The sequence below is a fragment of the Mesoplodon densirostris genome, chromosome 16, assembly GCF_025265405.1.
Source record: "Mesoplodon densirostris isolate mMesDen1 chromosome 16, mMesDen1 primary haplotype, whole genome shotgun sequence".
NCBI lineage: Eukaryota > Metazoa > Chordata > Mammalia > Artiodactyla > Ziphiidae > Mesoplodon > Mesoplodon densirostris.
In genome coordinates this window covers 58,568,164-58,591,461 of record NC_082676.1, presented here as the reverse complement: position 1 = coordinate 58,591,461, position 23,298 = coordinate 58,568,164, and the positions used below count along the sequence as shown (strand labels likewise).

General features: G+C 35.1%; 1 protein-coding gene and 1 pseudogene across 3 annotated transcripts in view; both read left to right on the top strand.

The window, feature by feature from the left end:
* The window catches only part of ATF7IP2 (activating transcription factor 7 interacting protein 2), a 55,875-nt gene that overhangs the window by 14,124 nt on the left and 18,453 nt on the right, over positions 1-23,298 (top strand). For 2 of the 3 annotated variants that reach the window (XM_060120488.1, XM_060120489.1), the window contains exons 3-7: positions 477-601; positions 6,038-6,172; positions 6,732-6,830; positions 10,035-10,195; positions 22,276-22,346. In XM_060120488.1, the coding sequence (XP_059976471.1) occupies positions 477-601; positions 6,038-6,172; positions 6,732-6,830; positions 10,035-10,195; positions 22,276-22,346 (591 nt within the window). The remainder of the gene's footprint in view (positions 1-476; positions 602-6,037; positions 6,173-6,731; positions 6,831-10,034; positions 10,196-22,275; positions 22,347-23,298) is intronic. The other variant, XM_060120490.1, reaches the window with a different exon arrangement.
* On the top strand, positions 3,197-4,438 carry LOC132476032 (tetratricopeptide repeat protein 1-like; annotated as a pseudogene).

Here is a 23,298-nt window from a genome sequence, read left to right as displayed (position 1 = left end):
TGAAATATAAGAAAAACTTGATTTACTAGGATAAGTTGTATTTGTTTTCTTGTGTATGCTACAGAGTGATCATTTAACAAGGTGAGTTTTAAATTGCTTAAAAATAATAGTAGGATCACCTATTAAAAATATGTAGGACTGCCTAAGTAACTCTAAAAATAATGTAAGACCACCAAGTAAATAACTGTAAACTGAAGATCAAATGCTGTAATTTATTGTTTTTGTTAGTATTAAATAAGTATTAAATGTGTATTAAATACAGTGGAAGGAAAGTATATCTGAGACCAGGACTAAGATATTCTTTTTTTATAAGGATTAGTTTGTCAGAATTTTTTATACAATTACATTTTCTAAAAAATGCTGCCGTGGTCACATTTTAGTTTTTTAATTTGCTTAGGGGTCCCTAAATTAGAGAATTCCCCTGTTTCCTTCATTAGAAGGAATATTTTTCTCTCTCATCTTTCCGTCTCCCCAAGGCCATAATCAAAAGAAGAGGACGTTTTCAGAAAACAAAGAAAATGTTAAGCGTGTGAAAACTTCAGAGCAAATTAATGAAAATATTCCTCTAGCTCTGGGAAAGCAAACAACATTTCTGGAACAGGTAAAATATTGGGCTTAAATATTTGCTTCAGAAACTTTTACTTTTGATTAGTAAAAAATGGTAAAAGTTAATTGATCTAAACAATGAGTACAGATAACTTTCATGATGCAGGGCAGGTATATGAAAACTGAATTATTAGCAGGTGGAGGTATTAGGGAAAAATAATTGTTTACATCACCAAAACATCTCTAGATCCTTCAAAATGATCCTATGCAGAGTAACCTACAGAATCATTTGAAGGTAGAGTGCTGTGGTAGAAAGAGAATGGGCTTTTTAGTCAATATTATGCTCAAATTCAAGTCAGACACTACATGACCTTGAGCTTTGTGAACAATTCTGTCTCTTTTGTACTGGTCATGGGGTTCTTGATCTGCAGCTATAGCTGTTTATTATCACAATTGACCACTACTTCATAGACCCAGGCAACCCGGAAGTTCATTACAAAGTCCTGCTACATTCAGGTTTACTTGCCCTAATTTCCAAGAAATTAGGGAAAGGTTTACTTACCCTAATTTACACAGATATGGTGCATTATCTGATGTTTTGCTTTTATAGCATCATTAAGTGTCCTTTTCTTTTTGCCCCATTTCATCTCATTGTACTACAGTTTCCATTAATGTCTGATCAACTCTGAGTTGAAGTGTATAATGAGCTTCAATTTTAGTAGGTCCTGTATCAGGACTTGTTTTGATGATCATGTTTTGCTATTTTATTACCACTGAAATGCCACAACTAAAAGTCATTATGTGATTGATTGTCTGTCATCAGCTATAATGGACCAAAAAATGTCCCAATCCAAACTATCCTGCTGTTTCAGAAACAAAAACACTGTTTCTAAAACAGGCCATTACAATTACATAGTTACATGTTATATCAACATATATTCACATAATAAATGGAAACCATTGAAAGACTCATGCAGAATCAGCTTAAAAGGTGAGTCAGTACTTCCCCTTTCTACCTCTTATTTTCTTCTGCAAGACCAAAGGAGACATTAATAAAAAATATGTAAATATTGTTTGCAGGGATGGGGTAGCGGAATTATGTTAAGCATGGATCTAACTTAAGAGGTTGGGGATTGCAGCTGTGTTACTCCCAGTGATTAGTAGCTGAATTCAGAAATAAGTTCTGATATGGACATATAAATACAAAATTTAATCTTTGAACATTTTAATTTCACTGGCACAGAAAAATCAGGATTTTCATTCACTACTATTATCTACCTCACAAAATACTTGGTCCAAGTTGACACAGAATATGGTCCTTCCCAGTGAGGTTTAAGGAATGCAGTTTATTTGTTATCCTCCCTCACCACTACCACCAGAAGCTTCTTAACATTGTCGGGTGACAGTGTGGGTTTTAGCTAATTCCTATCTTTTATCTATCTCTAAGTAACTACCTCTCCCTCACTTGATATTTTAATTCCTGTCTGAACATTAACTCTCTAAACCACATCTTGTTTCTTTTTCTTGTTTGAATCCCAGTGGAATAGGGCCTCCCATTCCGACATTGTTCTTCTCTACTGAGAGAGTCCCAGAGCAGTTGACTCTTACCTTTTGACGTTTCAGAAGGATCTTGGCCTGGTTGATTCCAATTAAAAAACTGAAGTAGAGGGGTTTTTCTTCCGAAGTCCAAGTTGTTCACCCTACCCACCATTGCAGAAAGTTGAGGCAGATAGGGGAGATATATATATAGGCATACCTATATATATATACACACACACATACACATAATTTCCAGTTTTTCTCCAATCTTTAGGCCACTTTGCCTACCATCTGCAAATTGTAGCTAGGACTTTATCTGATTCCATAATTTTTGACACATTACCATATGCAGAAGATATTTATGAGGTATTTGGTGGAGGTTATTTTATTTATTTATTTATTTTTGCGGTACGCGGGCCTCTCACTTTTGTGGCCTCTCCCGTTGTGGAGCACAGGCTCCGGATGCGCAGGCTCAGCAGCCATGGCTCACGGGCCCAGCCACTCCACGGCATGTGGGATCTTCCCAGACCGGAGCACGAACCCGTGTCCCCTGCATTGGCAGGCGAACTCTCAGCCACTGCGCCACCAGGGAAGCCCTGGTGGAGGTTATTGTGTCTTCCTTTTGTATGAAGAACATAACCACTAAATGAGAACAAATGCGTACTCTACACTAGAGGACTCATGCCTTAGTGGGCAGTTAGTCCAAAGTAACCAAGTTTTAAGAGTCTGCCTCCATCTGAATCACCAGGAGTACTTGTTTAAATTGTGGTGTCTTCAGCTCACTACTAACTGTTTTAAGCTTCTCTTTTCTCAGACTTACCTGATAAGAATCATTAGTGGCGCCAGGCCTCTTTTCAGGAAATTGTTTGGTGAATCAGGGTAGGTCCTAGGAATTTGTGAATTTAACAAGTATTCCATATGATTCTTCCTTACCAGGGAAGTTTGACGAACACTGTATGGCTTTTGCTTCTTAGCAAAACGGTATTTCCATATTCAAAACAGTTAAATATGTATTCCAAGATTCATCAGGGTATGAACTTCACGTATTGACCTCAGCCAGTGAACTGGCAAGCATGCAATAATCCATAAAAACCACATATGGGGACGGGTAATGGCTGTCAGTAAAATAGTATGATTTTCTGAGCACTTATTTACATAATACATACGTTTTGAGCAGTTATTAATCAGATATTTAAACGTTGTGAGAGTACAAATGACAATCATGTCTAATAATGTTGAGAAACCACTGAAGAAATGTTAATGAAGAATTACAGAAGAAATCGAGTAGATGATAATGTTGAAGATCAAGAACAATTGGGAATGAAAAGGAAAAACCTTGGGAATAATCAAATAAAATGACTGAATATGACTAATCATCTAGGTGACATCAGTATAAAAGAGTTTAACATAGGGCGAAGAAGGTGAGGACGAGAGGAGCTGTGACGCTAGTTTCAGCTCCACCTCCCTCACTGATTCAGCATGGGGGAGAAGTCTGTAGGGTTCCAGAGGATGTGTTCCATGGTTTGAAAGTAACAGAGCTTTATGAAGCATAGTGTGTTGACCCTCCAGTGTCTAATGCCAAAGATCACCATTCCCAGAGCAAGCTGCTCAGTGATGTTGAGGCCCATCCCCAGGAGGACCAAGGAGAAGAGGAGTGCTTTCATGATGCAAGTGCCTCATTTGAGAAGGAGAAGCCAGGAGTGGACAAGGTTGAGAACAAACCTGATCGTGATGCGAATTCCTCTGAACTAGATGAAGAATACCTAATGGAACTGGAAAAAAACATGCCAGATGAAGAGAAAAAGAGAAGGAGAGAAGAGAGCTCTAGACTAAAGGAGGAGGGAAATGAGCAGTTTAAGAAAGGAGATTATATAGAAGCTGAAAGTACTTACAGTTGAGCCCTTCAGATGTGTCCATCCTCCTTCCAGAAAGACAGGTCCATTCTGTTTTCAAATAGAGCTGCTGCAAGGATGAAACAGGACAAGAAAGAGATGGCCATCAGTGACTGCAGCAAAGCAACTCAGTTAAACCCCAGCTATGTCAGGGCAATATTGAGGAGAGCAGAGTTGTATGAGAAGACTTGACAAGCTGGATGAAGCCCTGGAAGACTATAAATACATACTAGAAAAAGATCTGTCAGTACATCAAGAGGTTACCTAAGCAAATTGAGGAACGTAATGAAAGACTAAAGGAAGATATGTTAGGTAAACTAAAAGATCTTGGGAACTTGGTTCTTCGGCCTTTTGGACTCTCCACAGAGAATTTCCAGATCAAACCGGATTCCTCTACTGGCTGCTACTCCATCAGTTTTGTTCAAAATCCAAATAATAACAAAGATAACAATGGCTTTTAAAGCTGGCTTGAAAATTGTATGCTGCCTGTGTTAGCAAGGGGAAAGGCTCTGCCAGTGTTTAACGTTTAACAGCATCTTATCTCAAAGACAGGCTATCTATCTAGTAGAGGCCAGTGCTCCCTTCTCCCCCTTGTTTTATGATCAGGGTGAAACGCAGTTCCTGATGTAATGAGCCTAATTTGACTTCCATTTTAAGGTGGTGTCTGTGCAGCTGTTGCCTTGGTTCTGGCTGTTCTTTGTTTTGTCCGGGAGAAAGCCTGCTTGTCAAGGCTCACCTCCCCCAGCTCCACAAAAACAAGCCCAGCTGGAGTCTCCTGGGCCGAGCAAACCTGCTGGTCGGATACTGCCCAACCACGATCGATGGGGTCCCCACCTGCTGTTCCCTCAGCCCGATCACACGCACTGCCCAGGCTGCCTTGCGTGGGCTCAGACATCGCCTAATTTCCTCTGTGGTAATAAATGCTTTCTGTGACAGTCTGAAAAAAAAAAAAAGTTTAACATAGAAACTATGTGTTTCAGTTTTGAGCACCAAGAAAGATATTATGGGAAGATATAAATATTACTAATAAATACCTTAAATATATCATGACAGATTTTGTTATTAAGAGAGACTACCTACTCTGTTGTGAAAGTTGCTAAAAGGGGCATGTATATTGAGCAAACACCTGCAGTGGATATTTCTGAATGTATGGCTCAGCAGAGCCATTCATATCAGTAGGCATTGAGATTAATTATGCTACCTGAAAATAGGCCAACCTATTTTCTGAAAGCTAGCCAGATAATGAAATTCATTAATGTTTCATGTGCTAACTACTATAATCTGATAGAATAGCATGCATTATGCCAGATAGCATTAGTCACATAATTGCTTTTTTCAATTTTAACGATAAGTCATCCCCTCCCCCTGCAAAAAAAAACTAAGTAAAGGAGATTATCTTGCATATTTATTTCTTTCATTTCAATTCAGTGTTTTCCATTTTATGGAGCTCTTATACATATTATCTTTTTATGTTCTTATGAAAATCCTATGAGCATCACTTGTTCAACATTGTATGACATCTACCCATTTGTGGACCAGGCAAATGAAGCTCAGAGATGTTGTGACTTCCCGAAGGTCATATACCTTGTTAATGGTGGGGTCAAGGCTCAAATTTTCATAATTTCCTTTCTGTCTACTACAGATCAACCAGCCATTTTCACTGGGCTCTGGTTTTCAGATAAGTGGAGTCCCTTTTTATAGAATACTAGGTTTCAGCTATGGTCATTAAAAAGTATAAATGGGATATATATAGACTTTTACTATTCTTTTAATTTGTGTTATGGAATTCAACCAAAACTGTAGGAAACTAAAATTAGCACTAGGAGAATAAATTTAATTTCTAACTTACCCATATATTTAAATATTAGATGTGTTCTGCTGAATTTGCTATTTAACTTTTATAAACCTTATTGACATAGTAATATAAATATATAAATAAAGTACCTTTTATTAGTTACAGTAAATCCAGAAAAGAGCAAAGCTGTTTTTAAGAAGTAGAAAATAAAATTGCTTTTAAATTTGAAACGTGGAGTGTTTTGGTTTTTATTTTAAAATTCTAGGTCAGACATTTGATTCGACAGGAGATCTGTAGTATAAATTACAAACCATTTGATAACAAACTGAAAGAATTGACTGAACGCATTGGGAAGACACAGTGCAGGAGTAAACATGAAGCAATAGCTGATGAACTCTTCGTAAGTTTCTAATTTCATTTATTTCATTTGAGTCCTTTTAAAAAGTAGAATTTAATGATATTTTACATGTTAGGAAAGGAAAACAGTAAAGGTGGACCCAAATCTGATCCCTGGCTGCAACCCTGATGTGCTATACCATTGATAATATAAGTTATTATATCTCAGCTGTATTGGCCCTTGAGAAATACTTGTAGAACTATCAGCCATTCTGTGTCAGTTCAAAATATATTCTATATTAGAGCTTGTATAACCTGTTTCAAACTTTCTTTAGGTTTTTTGTTTTGTTTTACTCTTCTAGGGTTACTTGCTAATTGGTGTTTCTACCAACATTAATTTTATTGTGAACCAATTAGAAGTTTGATTTTTTTAATCTTCTATTCTTGAACATCTTATACTAGATCAAACCTGATTTAAATGTTTGGCTTACATAAGAATTTCTCATTTATTTGGTGGATGCCTAAGTCTCACAAAATTACACTGGCAAATAGTTTTCTCTCCATCTCTATATGATATATTATTTGGTACTCTGGTTTTGTACTTATTTGTTTTTCTCTTCTAGACAAAAGTAACAAAACTTGAAAGACGTGTTAAAACGGTAATGTTATCTCAAAGGAATTGTGTGGAACCAAACGTGGTATCCAGCAATACAGCTTGTAAGGTTGGTAAAAACGTATAGGAGTTTTAATAACTTACTTGCCCCACATTATAAGTAGTTGGATTGTAAGAGCAGAATATACTTCCAACAAAGACATAGGTTTAAAAGACAATAAATTTATACTTAGAATGTTCCTCTGACTCTATCTCTGGAGAAGATACCCTCAGAGAGCCAAAAGTAAATGCCACCTGTATTTATTTCATAAAGTGAGTAGCGAGGTGATTTGTGATTGCCTGTACTGCCTCCCTCCCCACCATTTTATCATGATGAAAAATTTCAAACATAGAAAAGCTGAATTTTACAGTGAACGCTTGTATAATCAACGTCTAACTTCTACCTTTACTATTTTAATATATTTATTTTTGTCATGTATCTGCCAGTCTACTCATCCCCTAAGCCATCTTTATATTTGGTACATTCATAAGTACTAACGTATTTTGTATCAGAATACACTTTGCAGTGTACACCTCCAAAATATTTCAGCATGGGTATCATTAAGTAGAGTTTAGTATCTGTTTATATTTTTTATATAAAATTTGAAATAATCATAAGTATACATTCACTGAATGTTTTCTTGTGTCTTTATTTCCTTTAGTATCATATTTGTGCTAGCCTCAATAAATCAATTGGGAAGCATTTCCTTCCCTGTTTTCTGAAAGTTTGTGTAGGATTTTTATTACTTCCTTAAATGTTTGATAGAATCCACCTCTGAAAACTATCTGGGCAAGGACCTTTCTTTGTAGGAAGACTTTTTCCTGAAAATATAATTCTTTTATAGGTATAAAGCAATTCAGATTTTCCTATTTCATTTTGTGTATCAGTTTTGTAAGTTATCTTAGCAAGGAATTTGTCCATTTTATCTAAGTTGATGATTTTGTTGGCATAAAGTTATTGATAAAATTCCCTTGTCCTTTTAACCTTTGTAGATCTGTAGTGATATACTCTATTTCGTTTCTGATACTAGTATAATCTATGTTTTCTTTTTTTCTTGATCAGTCTTACTTTGGATATAATTTGTTCTTTTTCCAGCTTCTTAAGAGACAAAGAGCATTAATTTTTAACCTTTTCTACTAGAAAACATTTAAAGCTATAAATTTTCTTCTAAGCACTGCTCTTTCTACACACCTTCTAAGCATCTTCTTAATGCTTATATTATGTACTTCTCAGTGTAGAGAGTATAATATAATCTGTATTATATTGTATTTTTGTTTTCCATCAGTTCAAAATAACTTCCAGTTTCCCTTATGGTATTGTTCTTTGACTCATGGGTTATTTAGAAGGATATGTTTAATTTCCACACATTTCTAGGTATCTTATTTTTATTGATATCTAATTTCATTTTGGTCAGAGAACATACTGTGTAAAATTGCAACATTGAGAGTTATTGACACTTATTTTATAGCCCAAGATATGCTTTCCCTTGGTGAATGTTTCATGTACACTTGAAAAGAATATTGGGTATAATATTCTATAAATGTCGCTTCTGTGCTAATTGTGTCAAGATGGTTGATAGTGGTGAATCATGGCCCCCCAAAGATGTCCACGACCTAATCCCCGGAACCTGTGAGTATGTTACTTAATGTGCTAAAAGAAGCTTATAGATGGGAAGATTATCCTGGTGGGCTCAATATATAATCACAAGGGTCCTTATAAAAAGGAGTCAAGAAGGTTAAAGACAAGATGGAAATGGGACAATGAAAGCAGAGGTTGGATGATTGCACTGAAGATGGAGGCAAGGGCTACAAGCCAAGGAATGCTGGCAGCTTCTAGAAGCTGGAAAAAAGGAAACAGATTTTTCCCCTGAAGCCTCCAGAAGGTATGCAGCCCTGCTAACAACTTGATCTTTTTTTTTTTTTTTTTTTTTTTGCTGTACGCGGGCCTCTCACCGCTGCGGCCTCTCCCGCCGCGGAGCACAGGCTCCGGACACACAGGCTCCGCGGCCATGGCTCGCGGGCCCAGCCGCTCCGCGGCATGTGGAATCCTCCGGGACAGGGGCACGAACCCGTGTCCCCTGCATCGGCAGGCGGACTCCCAACCACTGCGCCACCAGGGAAGCCCCTAACAACTTGATCTTAATGAAACTGATTTCAAACTTCTGGCCTTCAGAAGTGTGACAGAATAAATTTCTGTTGTTTTAAACCACCCAGTTTGTGGTAATTTGTTATCGCAGCCTCGGGAAACTAATATAGAATGTGGTAACAGGAAGTATGGCATGCTGTTGTAACAGATACCTAAAAATGTGGAAGTGGATTTGGAATGGTAGAGGCTGGAAGAATATTAAGGAGCATGATTTTTCAAAAGCCTGGATTGCCTTGAACAGACTCTTAGTATTATAGAAATATAGATGATAAAGTCTGCAAGTGAGGGCTCAGGAGGAAATGAGGAACATCGTAGAGAAACCCTGTATAGTCTAAGAGAATACCTAAATCTTCATAAACTGTTGGTAGAAATACGGATATTTAAAAGCACTGTTGGTGAGGACTCAAAAGAGGAACATGTTATTGGAAATTGGGGAGGGGATGGGGTTCTTGTTACATAGTAGCAGGAAGCTTAGCTGAAATGTGACCTACAGTGATATGGAAAGCAGAATTTGTAAGTGATAAACTTGCATGTTTATTAGGCTGATGAGATTTTTGACCAAAGTGTTGAAGGCTTGGCTTGGTTTCTTGCTTCTTACAGTAAAATGTGAGAGAGAAGAGATAAATTGAAGGAGAAACTATTTAGCAAAAAGGAACCAGGATTTGATTTGGGAAATTCTTAGCCTATCCAAAATTCATCAACTAGAAGAGCAAGTTGGAAAATTGATTTATTTCTGGTCTTCACTCTTACTAGAAGTATAACAAAAGTAAAAGTTTCCTTGTTGAAGTCTAATGTTTATTCCTAAAATTTAGTATAATAGGAATAAAATGTTGTCTAAGTACTTAGGTATTTGTTTCTCCTCCTTTCTGTTCAAGCTAGGAAGTTGATTTGTGCTGTCATTATTTTTATTTCTTTTGAAGTATTTTTTAAAATTCATTTTGGCAGAGTAACTGCAATCATGGTCATCAGCCACTGATATACATATAATTTAATATATGTTTTACCATGTGTATGCAAGAATATTTTGAGAACACTTTCCAAGTGGAATTTTAACCTATCATCAATTTTGTTGGAAGAGCACAATTGGTAACCCTCCCCTCAACTGCTTTTTCCTTACCCAACTAACAGGTTGAAAATTCAGAGACTATGAATTTGGATAAGAATCCAGAGTCAGTTAATAGTCCACAGGAAAGAAAAACTTCTGTGAACTCTGAACCTTCTCACCCTTCAGAAAAAGCAAGTGAAAAGATTAATTTGTCACGGGAACATAATGAGGCTGTTTCTGAAAGGTAGGCATTTCTATAAAAATGCATAAACTTACTTATCTAAATATGTTTGTAAACACATATACTCAATTAAGCATAAAATAGCTTAAAGCGTCATATTTATATGAATGCTATTTTTGTCCATTATGAAGAAATTGGTTCTCAGAAGCTTTTATTGTTGTTTTAACTGTACTAAATAAAATTTTGAATTGGTTAGGTGATCAGGTTTTTCATTGTGATGCTTTCCATCTTTGGTATGGCAACTGGAGTGATCAACTGGATCACTCCAGTAGTTTCCACTTCTACACATGGAAGAATCAAGACCCTATGAAACAGTGGTTTTAAAGAATTACACAGAGGAGTAAGATTAGGAGAATAGTGTCTAAAATTAGTTCCCTGCATGTTGAAAGTAGTATCATGATAACTTCAAACTATAGTGAATAGGTTAACTTATTTGTCTGATTGATCACAAAGCAGCTGAGATACCTAATCTCCAGTCTAGTCTAATAGAAGGTTTGGGGCTGATAGGGAAGAAGTAGTTTAGTTTAACAAAGATGCTTGATTGGTGATCCTGGCCTGGAATTGATGTTCAAGGATAGGGGGATGGGGACATTTTAATGAATTCTCTTGACTGGTGATTCTCAACAGTTTTGGAGCTTTATAATATTATTTATTTATTCTTAACATTTCACTCCTTAAAATGTCCTATGGTTTTGCTTTTATATGTTAAATTATACATCAGCTTTTAAAAAGAGGAAAATTTATAACCAAAAATAAGTGAATTAAATGATGGCCATTGTTTGAAGGACACCACTCTTTTCCCCAAATAACTATGCATACTCAAGGATGCTATAAAACGAAAGAGAAGCATTACAGCTCTACACCATTTACAGGAGATTCTTGGTATTTGGGAATTCACATGCAGTTCTGGCTCTTCAGAAGAAACCCTAATATTCCATGATATTGAGGCCAGCATTTTAGTTTTGAGCCAGGAAGCTGCTGTGAAGAAGGCATTTATTTAGTTGACAAAGGAAAGAGTCACATTTCAGTGAGTGTTTGCTGTTACCACTTATTGATGCCTGTGCTGAAACTCATAAAGTGACAAAAAAGAAAAATGCTGTTGATGGAAGTGAAAAAGTGAAGACGCCATTAAAGTAACATTTTATAGACTGATGTGTTAACTTTATCAGTGGCTTATACCCATGATATGAACAATTCACCTCGTGCTCTATAATGAAGGAAGAATGTGCAATTTATGAAACTGTTTCAGGCAGCACTGTCAGCCCATGGTGAGTGTGAGAATAGGTGTAACAGTTGTGTAACTTGACCCTGATGAGTAGGTTCAGTGGTGAATTTTATAAAACATTTAAGAAAGAAACAATACCAGTTTTAAACTATCCCAAAGAATAAAAAAGAGGGAATATTCTTCATTTTATGAGACTAGATGCTAAAATTTGGTATAACTCTGATACTTTGATAATAAAATCCATTTAAAAATTTTACAGAAATGGAAATTACAGTTTACTTTTACCCACAAAATAGATGCAGATATCCTAAACAGAAACTAGTAAACCAAATTCAACAGTCTATAATTATAAAGTTGAGTTTGTTCCAGGAATGCTGCAACATTGGTTTAACAATAGCAAGTCAACTTACATAATGTGCCAGGAGAAGAGTCATCATCAGCTCAAAATAGATGTAGGATTTTATAAAATACATGCTTATGATTAAAAAGAAATTCTTGGCAAACTTGGGATAGGAGGTACCTTCCTTAATTTGATAAAGAGTATCTATAAAAACCCTAAAACAAATCTGATAGTGAAATATTGGAAATATTCCCTTTGAGATAAAAATAGAAGGATGCCTGCTGTTACCACTTTAAGGTTATACTGGATATCTTAGCTAATGCAAAAATGCAGAAAAACAAAAGAAAAATATAAAAGATTCAAAAGAAGAAACAATAAATATTATTACTATTCCTAGATGATTGGGGGTATATATGTAGGAAATCCAAAGGAATTTACAGATAAATTATTAGGATTAATAAGAGTTTAGCAAGATTGCTAAACTCAAACATATAAGAAATCAATTGTATTCCTATAAGATATAAAAAATTAGGAAATGAAAAAATTTTAAACATATAATAGTATTAAATGTATCAAGTACCTAGAAATACAATTAACGAGGCATGTAATAACTCTGAAGAAAATTATAAAACTTAGAGATATTGAAGAAGAATTCATTGGAGAAACATACTATGTTTATGGTTTGGACAATACAGTATTAAAAATGTTTTTACTTTTGTTCAAATTAATTTATAGAGGACAGTTTCAGTCAGTTTCCCAGTGTGTAATTTTATGGAACTTGACAAGCTGATTTCATTCGAAAATGTATACATAAATGCAATGGGTTAAGAGGCCAAAATACCCTTTAAGTAGAGAAACAGAATGGAAGGAATTTGCCATCAGATGTCAGGACATTATGAAACCGCAGTAATTAGGATAATGTGATATTGGCAAGTGCTAGACAATAGAGCTGTGTGACAGAGAGTCCGGAAACCTATACCTATATGTATATGTGATTTGTGTTGGAGATTGTATGGCAGATCATTTGGGAAATGATTGACTTTAGTAAATTCATATTGCTATTCATATTGTGAGGAATATAAAAGAAATTGGATCCCTGAGTCCAATCCCTGTACATCAGTCTCAAGTGAATTAAGGAACTAAATATCTAAAGGAAAATTTTGAAGCTTTTAGAAGGTAACATAAAATGTCTTCATGAACTTCGGATAAGGAAAGATATCTTCAGACACAAATACCCTTGCCATAAAAGAAAAAAAATGATCAATTTTACCACATTAAAATTAGAAACTTCTTTTCTCAAAAGGCACTATATAGTGAGAAGACAGGCCATCGAGTGGGAGAAGATACTTGCAGCACATATAACCTATAGAGGACTAGTACCTAGAATATATATAAAGAGCTTCAACAAATCAATGAGTAAAAGCCAGATAATGCAAAAGAAAAATGGGCAAAAGACTTGTACATCTACTTCACAAAAGAGGAATTCCAAATGGCCAATAAACATATGAAAAGGTGCTCATCTTCACTAGTAATCAGGGAAATGCAAATTAAAACCACAATGAGATACCATTTCATATCAGGTAAGGAAAAGTAAAACATTTTAAAATCTGACAATACCAGGTATTGGTGAGGTTTTGAAATAAAGGGAATTGGTTTTAATATTTTGTTGGGTGAGTAAATTGGTATAGTACTTTAGAAAAAAATTGGCATTATCTAGAAATATTGAAGATCTGAATATCCTTTGACCTAGCAGTCAATATCATTACTTTGTACAGTCATTCATTTAGAGTTGCCCAAATACAGTTGACTCTTGAACAACAAGGTTTTGAACTACTCGAGTCTACTCATATACATGGATTTTTTTCAATAAATATAGTACCTATAAACAAATAATTTCTTTTTCACATTTTCTTTTCATTTTTGATGTCTAATGTTTGTAATACATATAACATCTATGGTATTTGTATCATTAGGACAATATTGATGTAGGCACTGACGATTCATCTTGTAAACAGACAACATAAACTTACAGTATCAATAAATAGAGGACACTACTGTAACTGTATTTTCCTTATGATTTTCTTAATATTTTTTTCTACCTTTATTGTAAGAACACAGTATATAATATATATAACATACAAAGTATGTGTTAATCAACTGTTTATATTACCAGTAAGCCTTCTGGTCAACAGTAGGCTATTACTAGTTTTGGGGTGAGTCAAAAGTTACACTTGGATTTTCTAATGCCTTCATTGTGCAAGGGTCAAGTGTATTTACCCTTTCTGTTGCTCTTTATTTCTTTCTGTATTTCCATCTGGGATAATTTTTCATCGGCCTGAAGAATTCCATTTATTATTTATTTTTAAAATTCTGCACAGGATAAACTTTGTTCTTATTTGTCTGGAAATAACTTCATTTTGTCTTTATTTTTAAAGGATATTTCAACATAAGTATTGAATTACAGGTTGGCAGTTATTTTTAGCACTTTCACAATGTCATTACATTGTTTTCTGACTTTTATAATTTCTGTGGAAAAGTTAGATATCCATCTTCTTGTTCCTTCTTTGAGGATGGTGTCTATTTGTCTAGCTGCTTTCAAGATAGTCTATATATTTTTGGTTTTCATCAGTATATCCTATGATGCTGGTGGTGGGGGGGATTAATTTATCCTAATTGGGGCTCATAGTTTTTCTTGAATCTGAGACTTCATGTCTTTCATTATCTTTGGAAAATTCTTGGCTATTATCTTTTTAGATATTCTGCACTATTCTATCTCTTCTCCCCTTCTGGTATTCCAATTATACTCTTCTGTGTACACTCCATCTATTTTGTTCTCCATGCTTTTGTCTGGATATTTTCTACAATTTTCTAGTTTATTCTCTCTTTAGCTGTATCCAAGTAGCTGTTAAACTCATGTATTTAGTTCTTAGTTTCAGCTTTTTAAATTTTCCACTCTCCTCTTTTCATTGGATCCATTTTCTCTCCATTATTATAACTCTAGAGAAAGCCAGGAGGCTTTATAATTGTTTCTTCTGATACCCCAAGTGTTGAAGGAATTAGTGCCACTACTAACTTTCTGTGTCTATAGTCATGGTTCGATTTAGAAGTTTAAGCATTTTGTTTTTAGAATGTGAAGAAAATGGGAAAGGCAGTAACAGCTGAGCTGAAGAAGCTCATAGAAGAGAAGGCCTGTGGACCAGAACACATATTTGATGAAGAAGGAACTTGCTTAAATAGAAAGAAAATGCTTTCATATGCAATCTTTTCCAAAGAGGAAAAGTAAGCATCAAGGTCTAAGGCACCCAAGAACAGACCACTTCACCAGTGTTGATAGAATGAAACATTAATATTGTCTGAAAAATAAGTCTTGCATTGAATTTCATGTGAAGAAATGTTTACAGAGATACAAAGGAGAAAAAAGTAGTTACCAGCCACAGTATTATAAGAAATTTTCTACTGTTTTTCATGTGCTCCTTCCTACTCATTATTAACACTTATTTAATCTTACGTTTATGACATATCCCTCTTTAACAGATCAGGAAACCAAGTTTCATGCCCCCCAAACACTGAGCTAGTAAATGGCAGAGCCAGGATTTAGACCTAGACAGTTTTGTCTCCAGATCCCATGTATTGAACTATGTACTACATTATAATGTTACCTGGAGAATTTTAATTACTGATTTTAGACACAGAAGCTTTTCTCCAAGGTAGAATACAAGTAGAAGAATAGATGCATCTAGAAGACCACGAAAATCATCAGTGTGTTCAGTTTTCCTCCCAGATATGGTTCATTAAAAAAAGAGCCATCATTGGAAGCAGTCAGTGGAACAGTTTCATGAAAGTTATGTATCATTAAATGCTCATGGAATTCCAATCTTTAGTGTGTAGATGTATAAATGAATTTCTCAGGATAAGCATTAGCAGCTTTACATACATACATAGACAAATAATTTTTAAAATAAAGTTAATTGACCTATAATACCTACTGAAAACTGCACAAACAGTAAATGTATAGTTTGGTGAATTTTGACAAAGTAAACACATTTTGTAATTATCACCCAGATCAAAAACAACACCAATGGCATCTGTTCTGCCTCATGCCAGTCACAAGTCCCACCCCTACCACACTGACTTCAGTAAACATAATCCTAACCTCTAACACCACAAGTTGTTTTTGTTTACTTTTCACCTTTATATAAATGGAATCATACTCAATGAACTCTTTGGTGTCTTGCCTCTTTTGCCCAACTTTATGTGTTGAGAGATTCATCCATGCTGTTACTTAGTAACAATAATTTGATCATTCTCATTGCTATATAATGTCCATCATATGAATATACCACAACTTATTCCATTCACAACTGTTGATGGACATCTGATTTATTTGAAGATTGGGGAAATTATGATTAGTGCTGCTATGAACATTCCTTTACATGTTTGTTGGTGAATGTACATAGATAAATTTCTGTTGGACTTTTGACTGGAAGTGGAATTGGTAGGTCATAGGGTATGTGTATTTTCAGGTTTAATAGATACTACTAAATACTTTACCAAAAAAGTTGTATCAACTTACACTCCCAATGAGAGTATATGAGGTTTTTGTTATTCTATATCCTTGCCAACACTCGGTATTATCTGCCTTTTTCACTTTAGCCACACTGGCATGTTTATACCATCACATACAGACATGCCTTGTTTCTTTGTGCTTTGCTTTATTTTGCTTCACAGATATTGTGGTTTTTTACAAATTGAAGGTTTATGGCAACCCTGCGTCAATTCTGTTGGCACCATTTTTCCAATAGCATTTGCTCACTTTGTGTCACAGTTTGGCAATTCTCACAATATTTTTTTTTCCTCACAATATTTCAAACTTTTCCATTATGATTTGTCATGGTGATCTGTGATCAGTGATCTTTGATGTCACTATTGTACTTTTTTGGGGTTGCCACAAACCACACCCATATAAGACAGCAACTTAATAAATGTGTGCATTCTGACTGCTCCACTGACCTCATCTGTCTCCCTTTCCTCAGGCCTCCCTACTCCCTGAGACATAACAATATTGAAATTAGGCCAGTTAATAACCTTACAATGGTCTCTAAATGTTTAAGTGAAAGAAGACCTACATGTCTCTCACTTCAAGTCAAAAGCTAGAAATTAAGCTTAGTGAGGAGGGCATGTTGAAAGCTGAGATAAGCCAAAAGCTAGGCCTGTTGCACCAAATAGTTAGCCAAGTTGTGAATGCAAAGGAAAAGTTCTTGAAGGAAATTAAAAGTGCTACTCCAGAACACGTGAATGATAAGAAAGTGAAATAGCCTTATTATTGATATAGAGAGAGTTCAAGGTCAAACCAGCCACAGCATTCCCTTAAGCCAAAGCTTAGTCCAGAGCAAGGCTCGAACTCTTCAATTCTGTAAAGGCTTAGAGTGATGAGGAGGAAGCTGCAGAAAAAAAAAAGTTTGCAGAGGTTGGTTCATGAAGTTTAAGGTAAGAAGCCATCTCCATAACATAAAATTGCAATGTAACACAGCAAATGCTGATGTAGAAGCTGCAGCAGGCTATTCAGAAGATCTACCAAAGATAATTAATGAAAGTGGTTACATTAAACAAGATTTTCAGTGTAGAAGAAACAACCTTACATAACAAGAAGATACCATCTAGGACTTTCATAGCTGCATAGAAGTCAATGCCTGGCTTCAAACTTCAAAGAACAGGCTGACTCTTTTTGAGGGCTAGTGCAGCTGGTGACTTTTAGGTTGAAGCCAGTACTCATTTACCATTCCAAAAATCTTAGGGCCCTTAAGAATTATGCTAAATCTGCTTTGCCTGTGCTATATAAGTAGAACAACAATGCCTGGCTGACAGCACATCCAGGCTTGAATTACTGAATATTTTACTCAACTGAATGTTTGAGACCTACTGCTCAGAAAAAAGATTCGTCTCAAAATTTACTGCTCAAAGGGGACTTCCCTGGTGGCGCAGTGGTTAAGAATCTGCCTGCCAGTGCAGGGGACACGGGTTCAATCCCTGGTCTGGGAAGATCCCACATGCCACGGAGCAACTAAGCTCGTGTCCCACAACTACTAAAACCCGCATGCCTAGAGCCCAGAGCCTGAGCTCCGCAACAGAAGACGCCACCAAAATGAGAAGACCACACACCACAACGAAGAGTAGCCCCCGTTCACCACAACTAGAGAAAGCCCACGCACAGCAACAAAGACCCAATGCAGCCAAAAATAAATAAATTTATTTAAAAAAATTTACTGCTCATTGACAATGCACCTGGCCACTCAAGAGCTCTGATGGAGATATACAATGAGATTATTGTTGTTTTCATGCCTGCTAACACAACATCCTTTCTGTAGCCCATGGGTCGAGTAATTTCAACTTTCAAGCTTATTATTTTAAGTACTTTGTAAAGCTGTTGCTGCCATAGATAGTGATTCCTTCAATGGATCTGAGCAAAGTAATTTGAAAACCTTCTGGAAAGGATTCACCATTCTAGATACATTAAGAACATTCATGATTCATGGCAAGAGGTCAAAAGATTAACAGAAGTGTGGAAGAGGTTTACTCTAACCTTCATGGATGACTTTGAGAGGTTCAAGACTTCAGTGGAGGAAGTAACTGCAGATGTGGTAGAAATAGCAAAAGAACTAGAAGTGGAGCCTGAAGGTGACTGAATTGCTGTAATCTCATGATAAACTTTAATGGATGAGCAAAGAAAGTGGTTTCTTCAGATGGAATCTATTCTTGATGAAGATCCTGTGAAGACTGTTGAAGTGACAACAGAGGATTTAGAACATTACATAAACTTAGTTGATAAAGCAGTGGTTGGGTTTAAGAAGATTGACTCAAACTTTGAAAGAAGTTTTACTGTGGGTAAAATGCTATCAAACGGCATTGCATGCTGCAGAAAACCAATCACTTGTGAAAGGATGAGTTAATTCATGCAGCAAATTTCATTGTCTTATTTTAAGAAATTGCCAGAGCCACCCCAGCCGTCAGCAACCACCACCCTGATCAGTCAGCAGCCATCAGCATCAACACAAGACCATCCATCAACAAAAAGGTTACAACTTAAACTGAAGGCTCAGATGATGGTTAGCATTTTTTAGCAATGAAATATTTTAAAATTAAGGTATGTATTTTTTTTTTAGACAATGCTATTGCACACTTAATAGACTGTAGTATACAGCACAGTATAGTATAGTAAACATAACTTTTGTATGCACTGGGAAATCAAAAAATTCAAGTGATTCATTTTATTGAGATATTTGCTTAATATTGTTGTGGTTTGGAATCAAACCCGCAATATCTCTGAGGTATGCCTATATTCGTTTTAATTTGTTTCCTTCTAATAATGAAATTAAGCACTTTTTTATATTTGTTAGTCATTTGGATATCTTCTTTCATAAAGTTTCTCTAAGACTTTTGCATGTTTTTCTTTTGAGTTGCCTGTCTTAAGTTTTTTTATCAGATATATTGACAAGTATCTTTTCCCATTCCAAGTCTTTCCACTTTCATAATAGTGCCTTTATATGTATTGACTCTTCTTAATTTCAGTGTAGTCTTCTTTTTCATAGATTATGCTTTTCTGATGAATGTTCCATCTGGTTTTGACTATTTTCTCCATCTTTCCTCAGTATTCTTAAAACTATTCATCATAGTTTTTTTTAATGTCCTTGTTTTATAACTCCAGTACCTCAATCATCTGTACATATGTTTTTATTGTTTTTCTCTGTTTCTAGTCATTTGATTCTGTCTGTTAGTGTGCTTGATAGTTTCTGAAGAATTGGTGAGGCTCTGAATAATATCTTTCTATAGACGAGATTTATTCTGTTCTCTGGCAGGTAGAGTAGGGCCTGGTCACCTAATCTGCTCAGGTAATGGTATAAATTCAGGCCTGTTTTTATTTTGGTAAGTCTCCTTCTATATCTACTTTACTCTGGCTTTTAAGATGTAGCCCTTAATGGATTCCAGCTGAAAGCTTGGAGTGTTCACCAGGGCCTCTCCGCCTTGGTGGCTTCTAAATCTTTACCTTTACCTCCTCAGCCCAAAATTCCAATGAGATTGCCAAAATTTCACTCTGATTTTTAAAGTCTTTCTGTTTAATGTCTTAGACTCCTTAATAACATTATATTTGATATACTGTAGCAGCAAATAAAGATATTAAAAACATTAGAAATATAGCAATATTAAATGAAGAATTTTGAGATTGATAAGAGATTTTGACTATGGTGTAATGAAAAGAATTGCTTATAGTTGTAGTTAAGCAACAAAATAAATACAGCTATTAGTCTTGCATGCTGGTATGGCAGCTGACACAATACAATCTAACAAAATTGTTTTGAATGAAGTTAAAGACAACTAAGCACTACTAGATCCATCTTATGGAAAAAAACGAAGAAACGTTTTGGCCAACCCAGTACATTCAGGCAATGGAATACTGTTTAGTGCTAAAAAAAGAAATGAGCTATCAAGCTATGAAAAGACATGGAGGAAACTTAAATGCATATTATTAAGGGAAAGAAGCCAATCTGAGAAGGCTGTATACTGTATGATTTCAACTATATGACATTCTAGAAAAGGCAAAACTGTGGAAATAGTAAAAAGATCAAATGTTGCCAGAGGTTGGTGGGGAGGGATGAATAGGCAGAGCACTGGGGATGTTTAGGGCAGTGAAACTCTCTTACATTATACTGTAATGGTGGACACATGTCATTATATATTTGTCAGAATCCACAGAATGTCCTAACACTAAGAGTGAATGTTACTGTAAACTATGAACTTTGGGGGTAATGATGTTGTTAACGTAGTTTCATCAGTTGTAACAACAGTACCCACTGGTAAAGGATTTTGTGGGAGGTTGTGTGTGGGAGGGATAGGGGGTATATGGGAAAACACTGTAGTCAATTTTGCTGTAAACCTAAAGCTGCTGTAAAAAAAAAAGAAACAGTTATTTAATAATTTTTAAAAGTACAAAATATTGCTGTGAAAACTTAATGGAAATATAAATATATGGTGAGATATGCCATAAATATATGGTGAGATATGCCATGTTTACAAATCAGAAAATTCATTGTTAATGTCACTTCACCTAAATTGTTTTGTATATTTAATGCACCCTTAAACAAAATCATGGCATCCTTTTCTGTAGAAAGTAACAAACTGATCATAAACTTGTATGAAATGCAAAAGACCTAGAAGGTGAAAACAGTGTTATAAGAGAACAACGTTGGAAGACATACACTACCTGAGTTCAAGACTTACTATAAAGCTATAGTAATTAAGAGAATGGTGTTGGCATAAGGATAGAAATATAAATCAATGGACAAATTAGAGAGTATATATAGAGTCCATTGGTTTTCAGCAAAGATGCCAAGGTAATTTAATGGGGAAGAGAGAGTTGTTTCAACAACTGTTGCTGGAATAACCAGAGGGGAAAAGTGAACCTCAACTCTTACACCATACACAAAAATAACTTGAAATGGATCACAGACAAAATACAAAGACTAAAAATTAAAAACATCTATAAGAAAATGGTACAACCCTGTGTATAGAAAATTCATGCAGCTAATTAAATGGGCTTACTGAAATTTGTGTCAAGGTTTTCTTAACAAAAATTCTGATTTTAAATGTCACATTCAAAAAAGTGGAGTCGGGGTCAAATGGTAGCAAAAGACAGTCTCATGACTCAGAATATTCTGTAACCATAATCAGCATCATTTATCATCATTGCCTCAGTTTAGTAAATGCATAGTAAATATTGCTACTATAGTGATATAATGTAGAGTAGTGGCAGAATTAATTTTTTAATATCTTTATTTTTTATAGTTCTATATCAGTAACAAAGTTTTAATCAGTTTCTTTTATACATTGTTTCATTTTCAAGAAGGCAAGTATATGTGCTAGAGTGGCTTTTGTATATTTTGTACATTTATATATGTTGAATGCTTATAGTTCATACATTTGGATTTATTGTAAATGGATTTCTATTAAGTTTTTAAAAATTTATTTATTTTTGGCTGCATTGGGTCTTTTGTTGCTGTGCGCGGGCTTTCTCTAGTTGTGGCGAGTGTGGGCTACTCTTCGTTGCAGTGCACGGGCTTCTCATTGCAGTAGCTTCTCTTGTTGTGGAGCACGGGCTCTAGGTGCACAGGCTTCAGTAGTTGTGGCACATGGGCTTAGTTGCTCCATGGCATGTGGAATCTTCCCAGACCAGGGCTCGAACCTGTGTCCCCTGCATTGGCAGGTGGATTCTTAACCACTGTGCCACCAGGGAAGCCCTCTAATAAGTGTTAAGGGTCTATGTTTATTGTATATCATGAACTTTCGGTCATATAAATAATTGACTATACACAGGGTTTCTTGGGTACTTGGTTTTATCATTTTCATTCCACATCCTCCCCATTGTTAGATTAAAACATATCAGTTATGAAATGTTAAATTAGAAGAATTAAAACCATTGATTGCACGTCTCAGCATAATCACGTTTATTTTATTTATTTATTTCAGTAATGATGATATCATGTTGATTTCTGTGAAAAGTCCTAATTTGACAACTTCAATTACATCAGATCCAACAGGTATCTTAAAATATGACCTATCAAATCAGAAAGCCTCAAATCAGTATTTGTTTAAAATAGAGAATTGAATATTATCTTTTAATAAAATAAAAGTTTTAATTCTACTTTCAAAAATGTTTATATCTGTGATTAATATTACCTGAATAAATCAGTGATTGATTAATAAAATTGAGGTTTCTTATTAACCTTGTGTTTATCAATTTATGGCCTTTTGTTTCTTTACTGTGTTTAATGGCTTTGTAAATTATAAAATTACTTACCTTTCATATCCGTTATTTGTACTTGTTTACTCTGGTCTTGTTGCTGATAGTGATGGTTTATTTTTTGTTTGTCTTTTGTTTTATCGAGTTATAGTCTACTAGTTTGGCTAATCTTTAGTATCTTTGATTTTTTTAAACTTATTAAATAATACTTCTGTTACTCTTTAGAGTTTCTCATTACACTTAATGTAAAAATCTTTAACCTTAGATTTCCAATAAATTTCCTTTCCCTTAAAATAGCTATCTTTTTTGGCTCATAATTTCTCCTTCAAAATTCCCCATTTCCTTTTCATTTTTACTATATATTAGAGAGTTTAATTTGCATCTTAATTTCAGAAAGCTTTGTCTGCACTTATATAGCTACTTAATTGCCACCATGATTTGGGCTGTTAACATTGTAAATCAAATAGTTAAGGGATATTAAGCATTTATCTCAGGCTTTTACTGGTTCTGTGAAGAATCCTCCTCAGCCATCTCAGGTGGTCTAGTCTAAAGATACTATGAATAAAAAATGTGTAAATTTCCAAGTTATTTCCTCAAATGCTATAGTAGTTTACAGATAGCTACTCAAAAAAGAGTTACTAATATAGCTGTAAAGTTGCAGAATGAAAAAATCTTTTGAACCAAGGTTAGAGTTTGCTTTTTTTAGACTGGTTCATTGGTCTTTGGAATAAGTAAAGTCGATTGAGTTA